At 39.5% G+C, this 16,973-nt stretch overlaps 1 protein-coding gene across 2 annotated transcripts in view; it reads left to right on the forward strand.

Annotated features, from left to right (window-relative positions):
- Positions 1-16,100, forward strand: part of edil3a (EGF like and discoidin domains 3a) — an 89,565-nt gene extending 73,465 nt beyond the window's left edge. For both annotated transcript variants that reach the window (XM_086076424.1, XM_086076426.1), the window contains 2 exons: positions 5,410-5,565; positions 13,107-16,100. In XM_086076424.1, the coding sequence (XP_085932550.1) occupies positions 5,410-5,565; positions 13,107-13,256 (306 nt within the window). In that variant the 3' untranslated portion in view covers positions 13,257-16,100. The remainder of the gene's footprint in view (positions 1-5,409; positions 5,566-13,106) is intronic.
- Positions 16,101-16,973: the final 873 nt, after the last annotated feature.

The raw sequence follows: 16,973 nt of genomic DNA on the forward strand, positions 1-16,973 counted from the left end.
CTGCACTGGCATATAAAGAGGGAGAGTAGAAGTGATCGGGTTGGAGAGGAGGAAGGAGCTGATGTCTAATGCATCGTGATGTCCGTGCCATGTAAAACCGTTTGTGTGCTTGCCACCATTCGCCACTGTGCTTTCTCCTCATGTTTTATCCTTTTACACTTTTTGGCTGTGAGATGAGTCTTGGCCAACCAACCAGCTGACTTCATTGTAATGTACTGCCAAAACAACTCAGGCTGATGTGTACGGAACATACTTCAACCCTCGTGTCAGGACCGCTCATTGTATATTGAGATCTTCCACATCAAGAACAACAATAATGTTGTCCTTGCAAAATCCATTGTGACAACTTACCCCACATAGTGAGACAACTTACACCTAATAGCGAGACAACATTACCCAATGGTTAGGCAGAATGTCATATGCTTACATTCTCTATTTGATTGCTTATAAAATGGGAAAATTACATGAATACAAAATATATACCTGAGACTTTGATCTTTCATCTGGTACACATTTTCTTTATATACGATGTATTGATTCCAATAATTGTGTAAGAGTGTGGCATCAAGTCCTGGTCTCCCATAATCTAAGTGTATTCCTAAATGTTTTGTGCTCTTTCCTACATCAACTAAATATATGGGGGGACTACTTAATCATTTTACCATCGCCGTGATTTGCTCTGCATGTAAATTAAAAATTATCCCACAAGAAGCCAATGATGGTGTACCCTCTGTAAAAATTATATTTCAGTGTGATGATGATCAGGTCGTTAACCGACAGAGACCTCGCATTCTTTCTTTCACCAGTCTGTGACCACGGCTATTCATCTGCTTTTCGGTTTGATACGTTATTATGCTTTTGTTCACCATGGGCTGAACTAATGAAGGAGCACAGGCTGCTTGTTTGCCACAGCGCTAAGGCAGACAAAATACATTTATTATATTTTTGGGTGAATCTGTTTAAGGTGATTTGATTGTTTTGCAGTCTAAGGTTGCTCCCCACCCCCGTATTTGCGCACATGTTATATATCCTCTGAAAGAAAGAAGTGCATATGGTGATGCAAAACACAGTACAGTAGTTAGTCATCTACAGTATTGTAAGTCTGAGATATCCTCCAAAAATATAAAGCTGAAGGGCCGACATGTTTGTATGCATGTCGGTCTTCGAATCCAAATTGCCCATATATTTGAAGTGTAAGTGATTTGTTTTCTGTGTCAGCCCTGTAATTGATCACTGTTAGACAATGATCTGGAATTTTTTTTAATAAATCATGGTGTCATAACATCACGTCCAGATGAATGTGACTGTATTTACTTTGGTCTCCGTCTGACTCCAGAGGCAAGGTGTCTCCTCCATGTTCCACGGTCCTTGCTTAGCAAAATGGTGACAAGGTGTTTGCAATTGCTGGTCCTAAGTTATGCAACAAAGTGCCTCCTGACATAAGAAATTCCCCTTCGATGGCAAAATTCTAATTCAGGCTTGGTTCGTCTGTAATGAAGTGTTTTTCTCGTGGTGCCATTTTAGCTCTACTTATGATTTGCAACAGTATCTCTTATGTCTTTCCACTTTTATCTTTAACTGTTTTTTTTCTGAACTAATGCATTATGTACTGCACTTTGGTCGAGCGCGAGCTGTGTTTAAATGTGCTCTATAAATAAACTTTTCTTACTTACTGTATCTCACTTTGGCAGCTGGGCAAGGTTGTACTGTATGTATGGATGGAGTTTTCCAGGCTGCCTGTTTTGATAAATCATGAGATTTTTATTTTTTCAAGTCCTTGTCAGTTTTAAGCAGCGTTCATACCCTGTTTGTGGGCTTGATGGTCCATAGCATCATTGCTTTCATGCTACCCTGAGTTTAGCGTGCAGACAACTTTGAACTTTGCACTGTGACTTAGTGGAGAACATGCATCTCTCGCACGCACACACATTTGCCGCAGGCTAAGAAGACTAAATGAGGCGTCACCGCGTACGGTTGAAGCGGCACAGCGAGAGCGATGCTGTCAGCAATGTGCTATGCATGCATGTGCTGTGTTTATAAGATAGGGAAAAGCTTGCCTCCTCCGACTGCCCTCGCTGCATTAATCTGTTTATTTTGCACCAGCAAAGCTACTTCTAATAGGGACACAAAGTTTGCCCACCAAATCTCATGCTAATGAGCAGATGAGTGTTTGTTGGGCTCAAGTGTACAAATGTTGCTTCTTTGCCTTCTGCCAATTAGGGTCACTTCTACTTGCGTAACAATGCTGCTAGCAAACATTAGAAGCGCATGGATCATATGTTCTCATTTTTCACAAATGCGGGAGACATGAAATGGATTCCTCTCAACAGTATTTAATGATTTCTGCAAGATGGTTGGAGTAGCAGGGGCTCATCAATGGGGCAGGACCAAGACTGAGGAGGAGGGAGCAGCAGTCTGACTCTAACACGCTTATCTGGCTCACAAATTTAGTTAAGTCCATCAAAGTGCTGAGCGTTGGTGTTTCAAATGGTGCTTTGGATTATCTGACCACTACCTGTAACAGCAATTACACGTTTCCAATTCAAGCGTGCCTTTGTTTGGATGCCAGACTTGATTGTTCGGCTCGAATAACATCTGCTCAACTGAATCAAAGAGAATCAAACTGAACATCCCCAGGCAATATTGTCTTCCTGAGCCGATTGTCCAAAGGCTTACAGTGACACTACATTAACTGACAGACATGAAATATATTTAGATTTAGAACAATTTACAGTCATTGTTTGAGAATGTAAATCAGTTCAGATGTGCACAAATCAACATGCATCTGGCTGATCAGATGTCAAGCGAGCAGCTCCGTGTCGGAATGCGCCGCCACGTTCATCTTGTCTGAAGTTTTGGGCTTGGATCCCATTCTCTTGCGCTGCATACAAATAAATACAAACATTGTTTTCAAAGACCAAATGCGATGTCATTTTTAATTGCAGAGATTCTGAAAAATTTCCGGGCTGTCATATCAATCTCAGCACTCTGAGCTGCTTGCTGAATTCATATTCAGATCTCAGTTTTTATAAAGATCAGATGGAAATTGAATGAAGTAAATGCAAATAAGGACTCTTGGAATGTTGTTTATCAAGATGACAGAAGTACACATATCATCTCTTTCTGGCTGTTGTGGTATTTAGGGATGCACCGATACCACAACATTGATTCTTTACGGTAAACACGGGTAATAAAATGTTGTTAGCCGGCTATAAATTATGCTCTGCAAAATGGATGAACTCAGCTTGGGCGGCAACGCGGGCCACCGCCCACGAGTCTCTTCTTCATCTCTCATCTACTTATGTACTCCTTTTGCTTCAGAGTCTTCAGAACGAGACACCATATAAATAAAATAGAGTCGTAACTCTAAGTGAGTGAAATGTATGCCGTGTTCATGAAAAGTCTGTTTTATCATGCATTATGACCGATCGATTTTAAGTATTGGCGAGTAAACAAATGGAGGTACTTGAACTGGAGATGTGTCGCTGTCTAGAACGAATACACAAGTGGATATACCAAAAGTTTATTCTTTAATTAAACTACAACTAAACTGAGGTCATGTTTTTGACAGTAAAGAAAAGAGGATTGCTTTTCGCGTCATTGTCTTTAAAAACCAAAGACTTAAGTCTGAAATACTTGTGTGCTGCTTTGGATCAGACTCACAACAGTCATACTTTCAGTCATGCTTTTATCTCAATTAGACTTGACTATTGCAACGGTCTTCTGATTTGACTTCCCCAAAAGAACATCAAACAGCTGCAGTTGGGCTTCTGATCGGAACAAAGAGATTAGAGCATATTGCTCCAATTCTAAAGTCTTTAGACTCGCTATAGAATACAACTTGGAGTTCTGCTACACTATGAATCACTGAATGGTTAAGATCTACAACGCGTTAAAGAAATCCTAATGGAATGTAAACCCAATAAGAATCTGACATCTACAAAGTCAGGTTGGATTAAGGGAGCCCAAAGTTCAAACCAAAGGTGGTGAAGCAGCATTTGGCTGTTATGCTGCAAACAAATTGAATAAGCTAACAAGTGAAGTCAGAACTAGGTGCTAGGTGTTAGTATTTTTAAATCCAGGTTTAATCTCTCTCTCTCGCTCTCTCTCTCTCTCTATTATAATTGAGCAATTAAATCCTTTTATAATCTATTTCCACTGCTTTTGAATGTTGCATTTTTAATCATGTAAAGCTCATACTCAGTCTGAAAATGTGGTATAGGTGCATCCTTCTGATATTGTAAACCTAGAATTTAGGGTACTGGTATTGCCAGGCATAAACGGGGCCTGTGTATACGTGTCTGTCAGGACCCCGGTCTTTTCCTTTTTGTTTTCACAGGCTGTGTTTAAGAAAGCTCCTCTAAAATTCACCTCACAGCCGAGGGGGTGAGAGGAAATCTCTCAAGCTGGGTTCTTGCGAGGAAAACAGCGGGAGTTGGCTCATTCACTACTTTGCATATCTTAAATATATATATTTCAGATTATGTAGGCTATTTCGGGAAATAAAAGTGCTTTGTGGTGTTCGAAGAGTTAGCGAGGTGCTCCGTGTAAACCAGAAGGCGGAGCCTAGCCTAATGTATTATAAAAAAGGCTTTATTTTTAATCTGCACCGGGTCTGATTTAGTCCTGTCAGCGTGCTGTGATCTCGACTATGTAGGCTAGGCCAATTAGTTTGATGTATGTTTCCTCACTGCGTATATTCAGCAAAAGGAACGCTCACCTTTGTAGCTCATGTACTCTCCGAGTTTCTAAATGTGTCAGATTCTTCCCATGTGACATCAATTGCAGAGTTGCACCTTGTGTGTGTCCAGGACAAAATATATTACAGTACATTTTGGGGGGATAATGCTGTATTAAATTGGATTCATTATGTGCCGCCTACCGCTCAAAGACAGCTGGGATAGGCTCCAGCACATCCGAGACCCCAGTGAGGATAAGCAATTCAGACAATGGATGCCATTCTGATTGGGTGACACAAAGAAAGTTATGTGAGCACAACACGCAGTGCTTCATGTTTTGTAAATAGTTATTTCAATTTCTCATTTTCCCAAAAATGTAGTAGAAGCCATCTTTATAGGTAATCCGATCCTCAAATGTCAGTAAAATAATCTTTTACTTTACTTTAGCACTCAAGCATCTCAGCTCCTTGTAAGAAACAAGAATTTATTTGAAAGTCTAATCAATACGTTTGGATCTTCAAAGCTGTATGAGATTGCTAGACTAGTCAAGCTTTTGAACTCGCCACTGCTGTTCAATATCTGTGAATAATGAAAGCGACTCCTCATGCCCGAAAAAAAAAGACATGCAAAAATTACGTTCTTCTAATCGTGTCAGCATTTTCAACTCTAGTTCACTTGCAAAGTTATTTCATGTCTCTTCTTTTTCTCTCTCCCACTTGTCTTTTTCCAGGTGGACTTGCTGGTGCCTACCAAGATTACGGGTATAATCACCCAGGGAGCGAAAGACTTCGGCCATGTGCAGTTTGTCGGCTCATACAAACTGGCATACAGTAATGATGGAGAGCGGTGGAAAATATACCAAGATGAGAAGCAAGGAAAGGACAAGGTATGTAGCGCACACCATGTGCATAAAAGCACACATATATCGGGAAAAGGTACGTTCACACCAGCTTTTGAATTCTTTATATGTTTCATGGCGGCATGGTGGATGACTGGTTAGCATGTCCGCCTGCCAGTGCAGAGGACGTGAGATCGAGTCCGAGCTTCGGCCTTCCTGGGTGGAGTTTGCATGTTCTCCCCGTGCCAGTGTCGGTTTTCTCCGGGTACTCTGGTTTCCTCCCACATTCCAAAGACATGCAATGGCAGGTTAATTGAGCACTCTAAATTGTCCCTAGGTGTGAATGGTCGTTCGTCTGTGTGTGTGCCCTGGATTGGCTGGTAACCAGTTCAGGGTGTACCCCGCCTGCTGCCAGCACCGCCAAGACCCTTGTGAGGAATAAGCGGTTAAGAAAATGGATGGATGGTTATATATATATAACACAATTAACTCATTTGCTCCCAAAAACGTATAAATATGTTCTATTTTGAATATTAGCATGGTCCCAAAAACTTTATTTTTCATGTTTTTTTTTTAAATGCTAGAGCATACAGAAGGCTTTGATGCAGCCTCTGAACTGAAGAGAACGCTTGAAGCAATGGTAGTTATTACAAAAACGGCCAACAGGTGGCCAGTGGAGTATAAGAGATCAACCACAGCCATGTGGCAAAAAACTATTTTCCCCACTGTTTGAAACAGATGTATGAATAATGGTGAACCTTAGCTATATTCTAATGCTGATTGCTGCAAAACGGAAACAGTTAGAAATGAATTTTTTTCCTGATGAAAGAAGAGAGTCTAATCTTTCTTTTGGTAGGTTCCATGTTTTTATAGCAGTAGACTAGAATATTCTGTGGACCTCGCAAAATCTGTCAAAATCCAGTAAAACAGCCGGGAGCGAAGGGGGTTGCTTTAGTGAAAATGGCTGGGAGTGAACGAGTTAAAGATGGAGACGTTCCAGATAGAAAGAAAAAGCATTCAAATCAAAATAAAACGTGAAGCTGATTAAAATGCCAAATGTCCCTTTTGGACCCTGTCTGAATCTCTTTTCCACTTTGACGTCACCTCTTCCAGGCCTCAGACTGACCCAGCTCGGGTCATATTGCCTCGCTGCTTTAGCATCAGATAAGACTGTTGTGTCAACCAAGCTTGACCAGTTGTGTTTAGAAAATCTTGTTTACGGCCCTTCAGCAGAGTACACATGTTCCCTCCAATCGGCCTCGACATCAGAGGCAGGAAGGGAGGCTGCAGTCGCCTCTCGGTTGATACGAGGCGAGCTGCAGCCGGAACTAAAATCCTTTGTCTTTCACATGCTGGCGGCAAGTGGGCCACTGTTTACTTTTCTCACTCTCCGTGTTACTGACAGATAAGCGCTGCCTCTTCGGATTATTTGTGACTGGGTGACACCATGGCCATAGAAAATCTGGAGCCTTTTGAAGACCTTACCACATTGAGCAAGTTTCAATTTGTATGTGTTATCAATTGGGTTGCAAAGGTGGGGAAGTTTCCGGTAAATTTATGATGGGGATTATATACCGTATTTTCCGGACTATAAATTGCTCCAGAGTAGGCGAAAACTGCATAATTAGGTAGGGAAAAAAACATAAACACTGGAGTACTGTGTAAATCGCATTTTTTGTGGGTAATTTATTTTACAAGCTACTTGACATTACGTCATCTTGGAAGGCAGGTTATAACATTAATTAAAGAATAGAGAACAGACTGAATAGGTGTTCCTTAGGGTCGCCGGCTTTAACACAGATTTTTCTGCACTTCCTATTTGTCGTTTTAAATATCCAAAGACAAGTTGTGAGTGTACTGTATTGGAATTTAATTTGGACACATCACCTATATTATATATATTATATTGTCTTGTCTAGGAATTCCTTACACCTTCATATCATATGTCTGCAATTGGCATTTCTGGCAGACGCCTCACTTTTGACCTTCACTATGATCCATGCAATAATATTTTGATCTCATCCGGATTTTAAAAAACAGATAAAAGTTATTTCTTTCAGTGCATAATCCACCCCCTCGCTCGTTGTTTTGGCAATATACTTCAGAGCAGAACAAGGACAGCCCGTCAGCCGGCGTGTGTGCTGTGTATTAGAGGCGAGGCTTGCTTAGACGGGCTGCGGAGAATGCCAATCAGTTTGTCCTGAGAGTGAGCCAAGGGACCTTTCACAAGTATGATTCTTCAAGGTGTTTCCCCCCTCAGACGGCTCAAGTTGCTATTAATGCCAGAGGACACATTTGACTGTTGGACTCCGGTGGCTCCTCCTGCCGCACCACAATAGTGGACTTGACAGGGATAGATAGTGTGTGCGTGTGTGTGTGCGTGTGCGTGTGCGTGTGCGTGTGTGCGCCTGGCTGTTTGGTTTGGGCACGGTGTTAGACGCTTCTAAGTATTCTTCTCAGCTGCTGCCTTCAGCTCTTGTGTGGCAGCGGCTCAAGGCGGTTAGATGGAGATTTAGAGAGGAGCCTCCGTCAGAATACAGATATGGTCAGTCAGCAGCTCACTGGCGCTCATATCAGGATCTCCTTACAGAGTCCATAGGACACCTTGTTTGCCTTTTCCCCCCACAAGAGACTTGACCTTTGCATAATGATACACTGTGCTGCTGTATGGTCACATAATCCTGATCAATGTGTTCATCAATCGGATTTTCCTGCTGAATCCTCATTCGGACTGAGGCCTTTCTGAGAATTTTCCGTTTCTGGCTGCCAGCACACTGCAAAAGAGTGGCCAACTTTGTGTTTTCACTTCCTGCCAGGTTCGCATCTGCAATTAAAGTGGAAGTCAACCTTAATCATTTCTTGACAATATGAAGTTATATGTGACCTGACTAGTCTAAACATGACATTCTGATTGGAATATGAGTTATGAAATAAAATCCAGCCGTTTTTATCCATCTCAGCGGGCGGCCATTTTGCCACTTGCTGTCGACTGAAGATGAAATCAATGGCATCAGGCAACAACCAATCAGAGCTCGCCTGTATTCTGAAGCTGCGCTGTGATTGGTTGTTACCTGAGACCTGAGCAACACTGATGTCATATTCAGTCAACAGTCAGCGGCAAAATGGCCGCCCCCTAAAATGGATTAAAACGGTTGGATTTTACTGCTTAACTCATATTCCAATAACACAATATCAACCCGAATGCCATATTTAGACTAGTGGGGCTGCATAAAACATATTGTCAAAAAAAAAAAGGTTGACTTCCCCTTTAAGACCAAAGTTAATCCCACAATGTGTCAATTTGAGTTGAAGGGAATTTATATTTGATGAATTGCAGTAGCTGGAGGTGACACAAAAACATGGCAAATCACTTTAAATTATTTATGTTCAGATTTAAATGACAAGTTTTCACAATTTTTGTTTTAATTTAAAAAAAAATATGCTAATGTGTAGCAGACAACCATTCTAAAGGGCTCTGGATATCTTGCTACAGCAAATTTCAAACATTGGCTATACATACAATATGTGTACACTTGTATGTGTGAAATGTATGATTAATTTAGGAACTTTAACCTTATTTCGTCAAAAATGCTAAATCTGTTTGCAATGGCCACTCGTTGCTTTTCACTGGTTTTCAAAGTGGCCTGCACCCTGTACCCTTCCCCGGCTATTTAAATGTATGCCACCACTCGTTGGGATCAATCAGGACCAAGTTATCGATTTCTGCGCCACACTGTTTCACTCAGGTGGCATGAGGTTAATTAGCCATTGGATGCTTTATTCCCATCTCTGTAGGAAACAAAATGTGGTCGCACATTAACTTGTTCATTTTACCACTTGTCTGGCACCTTGGGGGGAAAATCGGTGTCAGTCATCAATAATTAATAACAGTTTTGGGAGAGAACGTGTACACTGTGCACACGCAATGTGCCTCCTATTGATGTTTCAGTTAGAATACTGCGGAGTTTGCCGTGCCTCTCAAGGACGTTAAGCGCAAGGAGCAACTAAATGTGGCTGACCTGAACTCTTAACCTAACCAGCAGGTTTAATTAACAGACAAATGTGTATTTCCCAAGCTACCATGTGAAGCTACCAGACAGCACAAGCAATAGTTGGGAGCAAAGTTGGGAGTTCCGGGGTCCGTTTTGAGCAAGAATTTCCAGTTGCCTATTTTTAAATCATCCGTGCAGTCCTGATTACTCGGGATTGCAGATCCCCGGAGAAGAGATTGCAAATTGGTTTGCAATTAAGGATTAAATTCAGTCTTCCCTCAGGCTGATTACAGATACCTAGTGGGCGGATATGAAGCTTCATTAGCAACATTTCATAATGCGCATTAAGCTGCAAATGTGCTAATAATAATAAGCATCAAGTATAAATCACGACCAACAGTCAGCCCTTCTGTGGTCGATTATACAAGTCTGGATTGACAAACTCTTTCATTCACCGCGATAGCATTAAAGAGGAGTTTCTCAGGGAGCGGAAATGTGGCAGTACATTTGTGACAGAAAGCACTTGAAACTGCATAAAGGATATAACATTGTTTGCTTGTCCACGGCTCCAAATCCTGTCTTACGACACAGATAAGAGTGACACGTACGAAATAAGATGTCACTCGGAGGAGCAACATGATGAAACGGAATGCATAATAAAAGTGACACTTAATATATATTTTTTCCCGATGATCAGATGTATGGGAAACAATGAAAGAATACAACTGTCACATGATCAAAACGCAAAGTCGTAAACACACTCAATATGACAAGAAAATCAAACGGGATGAATGAAGTAGGCACAAAGAGGAGGAAGTGACTTTGCTTATCACGTATTTGCTTCTTGATCGGTGACTATAATATGTAAGGGTGCCAGGAAATTCCGTAATCCTTTTTTCGGGGTTTAATTTGCACTTGGACTGTAAGTAATTGCTTTATTTACAATAAACAACGCTGTGACTTTAATTAAATGGAAATTTTCTCAACAACTATGTGACTACATATCGCCAGACAATGTATGGATAATGGAACTTTACTGTTGTTGATACAGCTATATTTGTGCCCTCTCATTGATAAACTCCGCTATCTCGTTTTATCTATTTACCTTAAGATTGGTTAATAGGTTTATAGGTCCATATTTTAGTCAATGAGAATACTTTCTTGACAGAATCCAAATGAGTCTATTACAATAAAAATGTAACTTCTTTATCACTGTTGGCTGCAAAAAGATGTTTTGCTATTTGTTCACAACACTAATTAAATTTGACTTTGTGAATGTGTCATTGACAAAAGGAAGGCAAAAATATATATTTTTAATCAGCTATTTAAGCATTCATCTGAATCCCAATAGAAATTTACATGAACCTTTTTTCCAGTTAGGTAACAACCCCTTGAAATGCAACAGACACATATTGCTAGCGAAAATCGGTTAAAAGGTTTCAAGCCCTATTTTAGAATAAAGTCCTTGATTTAAAAATGAACACCACAAAGCCATCATCTTCTCTCCAACTGTAGGTTGCCCCTGATCATCTGGTTAAATGAAACCCCCACAATATTTGTATTTCGAAAAATTAATATGAAAATGAGTAGAAAATGTCCCATTGCTCATCATTTGGCCCAGTGATTTTTTTTTTCCATTTTACACAACAGTGAGTCTCATCACATTCCAATTACACAAGCATCATCATGTGTTTTTAATTGGAATGATCATACCCTTCAATGAAGCTACCCCCGTAGATTCATTTCCTCTTAATAAACTTCATTCTACTGTCAATTAAGCACTTACGAATGCAATGCTGCATCCTGCGCATTTGTAGCCATTAGTTGGGCCCTGCACTGTTGTTTCAAGGTTTATTGCAAGCAAAGTCATTCATAAATTAATTATCAGACTTAATTTAGCCTCCATTTGTTGCCTGGGTAGTTCAGTGGCGGCGCTGTTGTACATGCGACGACAATTCCTATCAGGTATTCAAATCCTAAAGTATTATGTTGATTATGTTTTACAGCGCCAAGCCAACAATAGAGGATCAAAGCTTTTGAAATATTTTTGGCAGACACCAAAGTGTTTGTTTCATTTCTATAAAAAAAAAAAAAAGATTATGATGCACGGACACATCACCACCTTACATTCCAGGTGGTCTTACAATTGTTGGGCAATATGCTGATTTTAATTTGACTCGAAGGGCGCAAATACTGATACTGATGTCAAGCATTCCGAGTTCATATATATGTTAATGGTTTTATACCAAGTACCACTTAACTCATTCACTCCCAGCCATTTACACTGAAGCAACCCCCTTCGCTCCCGACTCTTTTACTGGATAATGACTGATTTTGCAAGGGCCACAGAATATTGTGTTCTATTGCTATAAAAACATGGAACCTACTAAAAGAAAGATTAGAGTCTCTTCTTTCGTCAGGAAAAAAAGTATATTTCAATCTGTTTCCGTATTGCAGCAATTAGCATTAGAATATAGCTAAGTTTCATCATTATTCACAAATCTGTTTAGAACTGTGAGTAAATCTCGTTTTTAACATGGCTGTGGTTGATCTCTTATACTCTGCTGCCACCTGTTGGCCGTTTTTGTAATTGCTACCATTGCTTCGCCCATTCTCTGCAGTTGAGAGGATGCATCGAAGCCTTTTGTATGCTGTAACATAAAAAATAAAAAATAAACATTTGAAAAAACGTACAACTGCGTCTTTGGCACACTTTAAACATTTAAAATAGAACATATTGATACGTTTTTGGGACCAAATGAGTTTTAAAAAAACTTGAATACCATCAACTTTAAAATACAGTACAGTAAAACTCTAAACTCCAAGTCTATAGCCTATATAAACATAGCTGTGATTTGGTAGTGTTGCAACATGTGATCAACTGGACCTCAACGCAGTAACGTTCAAAAAAGCATTCAAGTTCAATAGTCTTTATTATTGTGGAACAAAAATGGGTGGCGAAAAGAATACAACTAAAAGACAAATCAAAAGAGAGGAGTAGAACCAATAGTAATTTACAATATACTAAAGAACAAAATGTTGATGTTTATAAAGCACAGAAACGACAGAGGACAAATATTGTCTGGAAAGAATTAATATTGCCACTAAAAAAAATTGCAACCCGAAACAAGGTGACCAGAGAAGATCCAAATTGAAACCAGGCAAAACCCTCACAGCAAAACAGTAACAAAAGGAATGAATCAGCATCAAGTGTGCATGCACCTACTAAACTACTCCCTGCGCCGCCCAGGGACATTCCAAAAAACAGAATAAATAAAAAACTACAGAGACAGAACATGACAGGTAGTAGACACAAGGTTACAGAAGACAACAAATTTTGACTTCTTTAATCATTTATTCAACTCCACCAACACAAATAGTTCAGCAAAAGGTAGTAAGAGTTAGCCATTAGCGCAACACGCTAACTAGCCGAAGCGTCGGCGTTAACCAAGGCTGTTTTTGACCAAATCTTGGAAGTGAGACATTGGTTGGCCATTTTGAAAGGTTCACCAACGTCCGACTTTTCGCAAGGTATTTAGAGAAACAAGTTGAATTCAGAGGTCGCCTTTTAATGTCTAGTTCTTTGTGCGTTTGCAGGTCTTTCAAGGGAATTTTGACAACGACACGCACAGAAAGAACGTGATCGATCCGCCCATCTACGCTCGGCTCATCCGGATCCTTCCGTGGTCGTGGTACGGAAGGATCACTTTGCGTGCGGAGGTGCTCGGCTGCACTGTGGAAGAGTGACGGCCTTTCACCATCTCTCCCGTCTTCACGGTACACTGGCGTACGTCGGCCAGTAGTGGGAAAATAAACTGTGCAACCTGTAAAAAAAGAAAAAAAAGAAATTGATTTCCAGTAGTTTTTTTTTTTTTTTTAAGAATTTGTGAAAAGTCTGCATTTTTGGTCTATGATTTGTAAAATAATTTAATGCTGTGTTCTTTTCTTATGTCAATTTTCTTTTCTTTACAGTGTGATTTTTTGCCTTTTTATTGTTCTTGAGAAATGTAATATACGTATGTGGGATCTGGTTTGGGGGGGGGGTCTCACTGTGGATTTGCCATACAAACTATTGTACAGAGTCACTTTTTAAATAAAGTATGTGTCGGCCATGTTGCATTAGCGCCCTCACACACAGACAAACACACGTACACACACACACACACACACACACACACGCCATCATATTGTCAAATATGTTTTTACTCTAACTTTGTCAGACCATGCTTTCATCTTAATGGGCACTTGCATTACCGCATCAAACGAATCACTATTACTGCTCTTGTATTATATGTAAAAGACTAGGAAATTGCATGGTGCGTGAATAAAAAGACTGCTTAATATGACAAATCAGTCCAAACCTCTGGCCGTGAACGTAATGGCGTCAATTTAGGGAACTTCCCCCCCCCCCCCTCATACATTTTCAAACTGTTCTGAAACAAAAAGTGTTGTGAAGTTGATAAATATTCATGATGAATTATTCATTTCGATTGCAGCACTGACACGGATGTTGACAATGTTCATATGTATTCATTTGTTCGTTACTATGATTTCATAGATTTGTGTTTACTGTTTGTGCATTTTGTATTTATTCCAATTATTTTTGTTTCACCCCCCCCCCCCCCACCCCATTTTTATAAATCCATGTTCAGTGTGTTGTGTCTATGTAAGCGGAATTTATTAAAAGCTCAGGATATACTGTATGTCACTCACAAAACCCACAACTGTAAACACTATCTGCATTATTATTTAACCACAATGGTTAGTGCTCAAGTCCAAAAGTGAAACGTTCATTAATATTATGTTTTAATCGACAATTGTCTCTTATTTTTGAAAGGAGAGCTGCTAGATGAATTATATTATATAGCAAAATAAGCAATGAGCTCACACGCTTGCAATAACAATGCTAACTCCTCAAACTGAATAAGGAGGATTGAGTTCAATGGGATAGTTCCCTTTTTACCGGGAATGCAATTGCAATCTTAAAATGAGATGTTTTGTGGTTCTTTGCTTATTTGTCCCACTATTTCCATCTTTGAATAAATAGCAGTGGCTTATATTACATAGATATGCGGCACTGACGAGGTAGAAATATTACCCGGGCGCTATCATTTTTTTTCAGATGGTAACGTGTTAATTTCTTGACGAGTTGGTACCGTGCTGTGGAAATGTGTGAAAAGCAATTAAGACATCTTTATAGCGATCACATTCAAAATATTCTTCTCGGCTTGAATGGTTACAAAATGGTGTCAAGTGTGTCCGACTAATTGAGTGTTCTTTATAATGGTCTCCAATTACTATTGTGCTCTCTTTATTAGACTATTCAAAACGTGTTACGTTTAGAGGAAAGTTGAAGGGAAAGAGCTCTCTTGTGTCACGTTACCGATCAGCTTCTCCAGTTATTTCATATTGTACAAATGCAACACATCCAATAACAGATTGCAGTAGAGCCTAAAATGGAAAATGAAAATATATTAACTCGTTCACTGCCATTGACGGCTATAGATGTCAAAAATTCATTTGAACTATTTCTATTAGTTTCTCATTTTTTTCCACTTTTGTTAAGAGTATGAAAACCTAGAAAAAAATATATTGTACATTTAGAACAGATATACAATTTGTGATTAATCGTGAGTTAACTAGTGAAGTCATGTAATTAATAAAAAAAATTATCGCCTGATGCCCCTAATTAAAAAAAGAAAAGATTATTAAAAATTAGGGGCGACTACAATTACGATTACAATTTTTATTTATTAAATTATTAGATATTTTATTTTTAAAAATGTCTAGGTTTTCATACTCTTGTTAACAAAAGTGGGAAAAAAATTGAAACTAATAGAAATAGTTCAAATGAATTTTTGACGTCTATAGCCGTCGATGGCAGGGAATGAGTTAAGAGAAAGGAAACCATTTAATTTAATGCTCCAAGTTCACCAACTGGCAGCACTTGTTTTGTTCACTTAGTATTCAAATTAAAGGAAGAAAAACGTCAAATTATTTTTTTGTCCAAATGGGAAAAAGCACAGCAGAAAAATCCAGTTTAGCTGTACAAATGGCTATTGTGTATTAATAGAGTATTTACACATAAAAAAACGACATCATAGATGACTAATTTATGATAAATCGATGAGCGAGTTGCATTCATGGATGCAAAAAACAGACAATTGATTTTTATTTGGAGAAAAGTTATTTCCTGCCGAATCCCTTCATCCGGCTTCTGGTCCTTGTCGCCCGTGAGCAGATTTGCATGATGAGTTTGAACTGTATAGTATAATGATGTTCACCGGTACGTTCAGTTGTTGTATTTCACAGGTTTTACTTTGTACTGACCATTGATTGTCTTGTGTGTTGTGCAAGTGCATCTCAAGGCGGAGAAAATGAAGAGAAACTCATCTCGTCTTTGTATGTCCACGTCATTTTATCTGCTCAACCTGAGTGTCCATCTAGAAAATGTAAGAAAAAAGTAAGAATAATGCTGGTTAGATTTAAACCAGCTGAGGAACACCAGATGTTGTGTACAGTGGGGAAAAAAAACAATGCTTCAACTCCAAAACTCAGTTCAGTTTGACAAATAAAACCATATCTGTGAAAGTATTGTTGATTGTTTTTTTTTTTCAAATCGGTACACACTGATGGCTCAATTTTAAACAGCATTCCCACATATGTTGTTTCAAACCTTCATTATTATTATTATATCAGACACTTTTTATTCTCCACACTTTTTTTTGCCGTGAAATAACTCCCACATAATACATCTGATTTCCACTTGCTTCAAAAGTCCACGCCTTCCTGGCAATATATCATCTGATTCCACATTACTTACAGTTTTCGCACTATTGTTAAATATCAACTTTTCCCCATTCATTTTCAATGGGACAGACATTGAAGTCCCACTTTCCACGCCCACTTCCAGTTACAGGAAAAATTATGTAATCAGTTTACAGGTACATTTATTAAAAATGGGGATTACAATTTCTCTGAGAGAGAGAGAGAGAGAGAGCGCGTGCACACGCACGCGCCCGCGCGAGTGAGACCGTTGCTACACGTCGGGAGGTGGGGACGAACGAACTGACTCGTTGCGTCCTCCACACGCGGGCAGTTTGAAAAAGCTTCACGGACGGGAGGAGGAAATGACAGCCGGTATTCACTGGAATTTACTCGGAGCGAAAGTTTGAGCTGAGAGTCCAGCGGCATGCTACGCGCTGTAGCTTCTTGCTAGCTAGCCCGCTAGCCTACAACCATAATGTGAGTTACACCTGCCAAACAAATCTTCCTTCCACTAATTCACTATTTAAACATCATACACAACATATACACGGTTAAACTTGTGACTGGGATAAAAGTTAATTTGGCAGTTAATGTCACATACCGTCATCCTCTTTGGATGACTGTCTATCTATCTATCTATCTATAAGGTGTGGTTGCTTTTATTGACAGCACTGAAGTTCTGAAACTGAAAGCGTA

Source organism: Leptonotus elevatus, chromosome 5 (assembly GCF_054856555.1).
Source record: "Leptonotus elevatus isolate MCC_2025b chromosome 5, RoL_Lele_1.0, whole genome shotgun sequence".
NCBI lineage: Eukaryota > Metazoa > Chordata > Actinopteri > Syngnathiformes > Syngnathidae > Leptonotus > Leptonotus elevatus.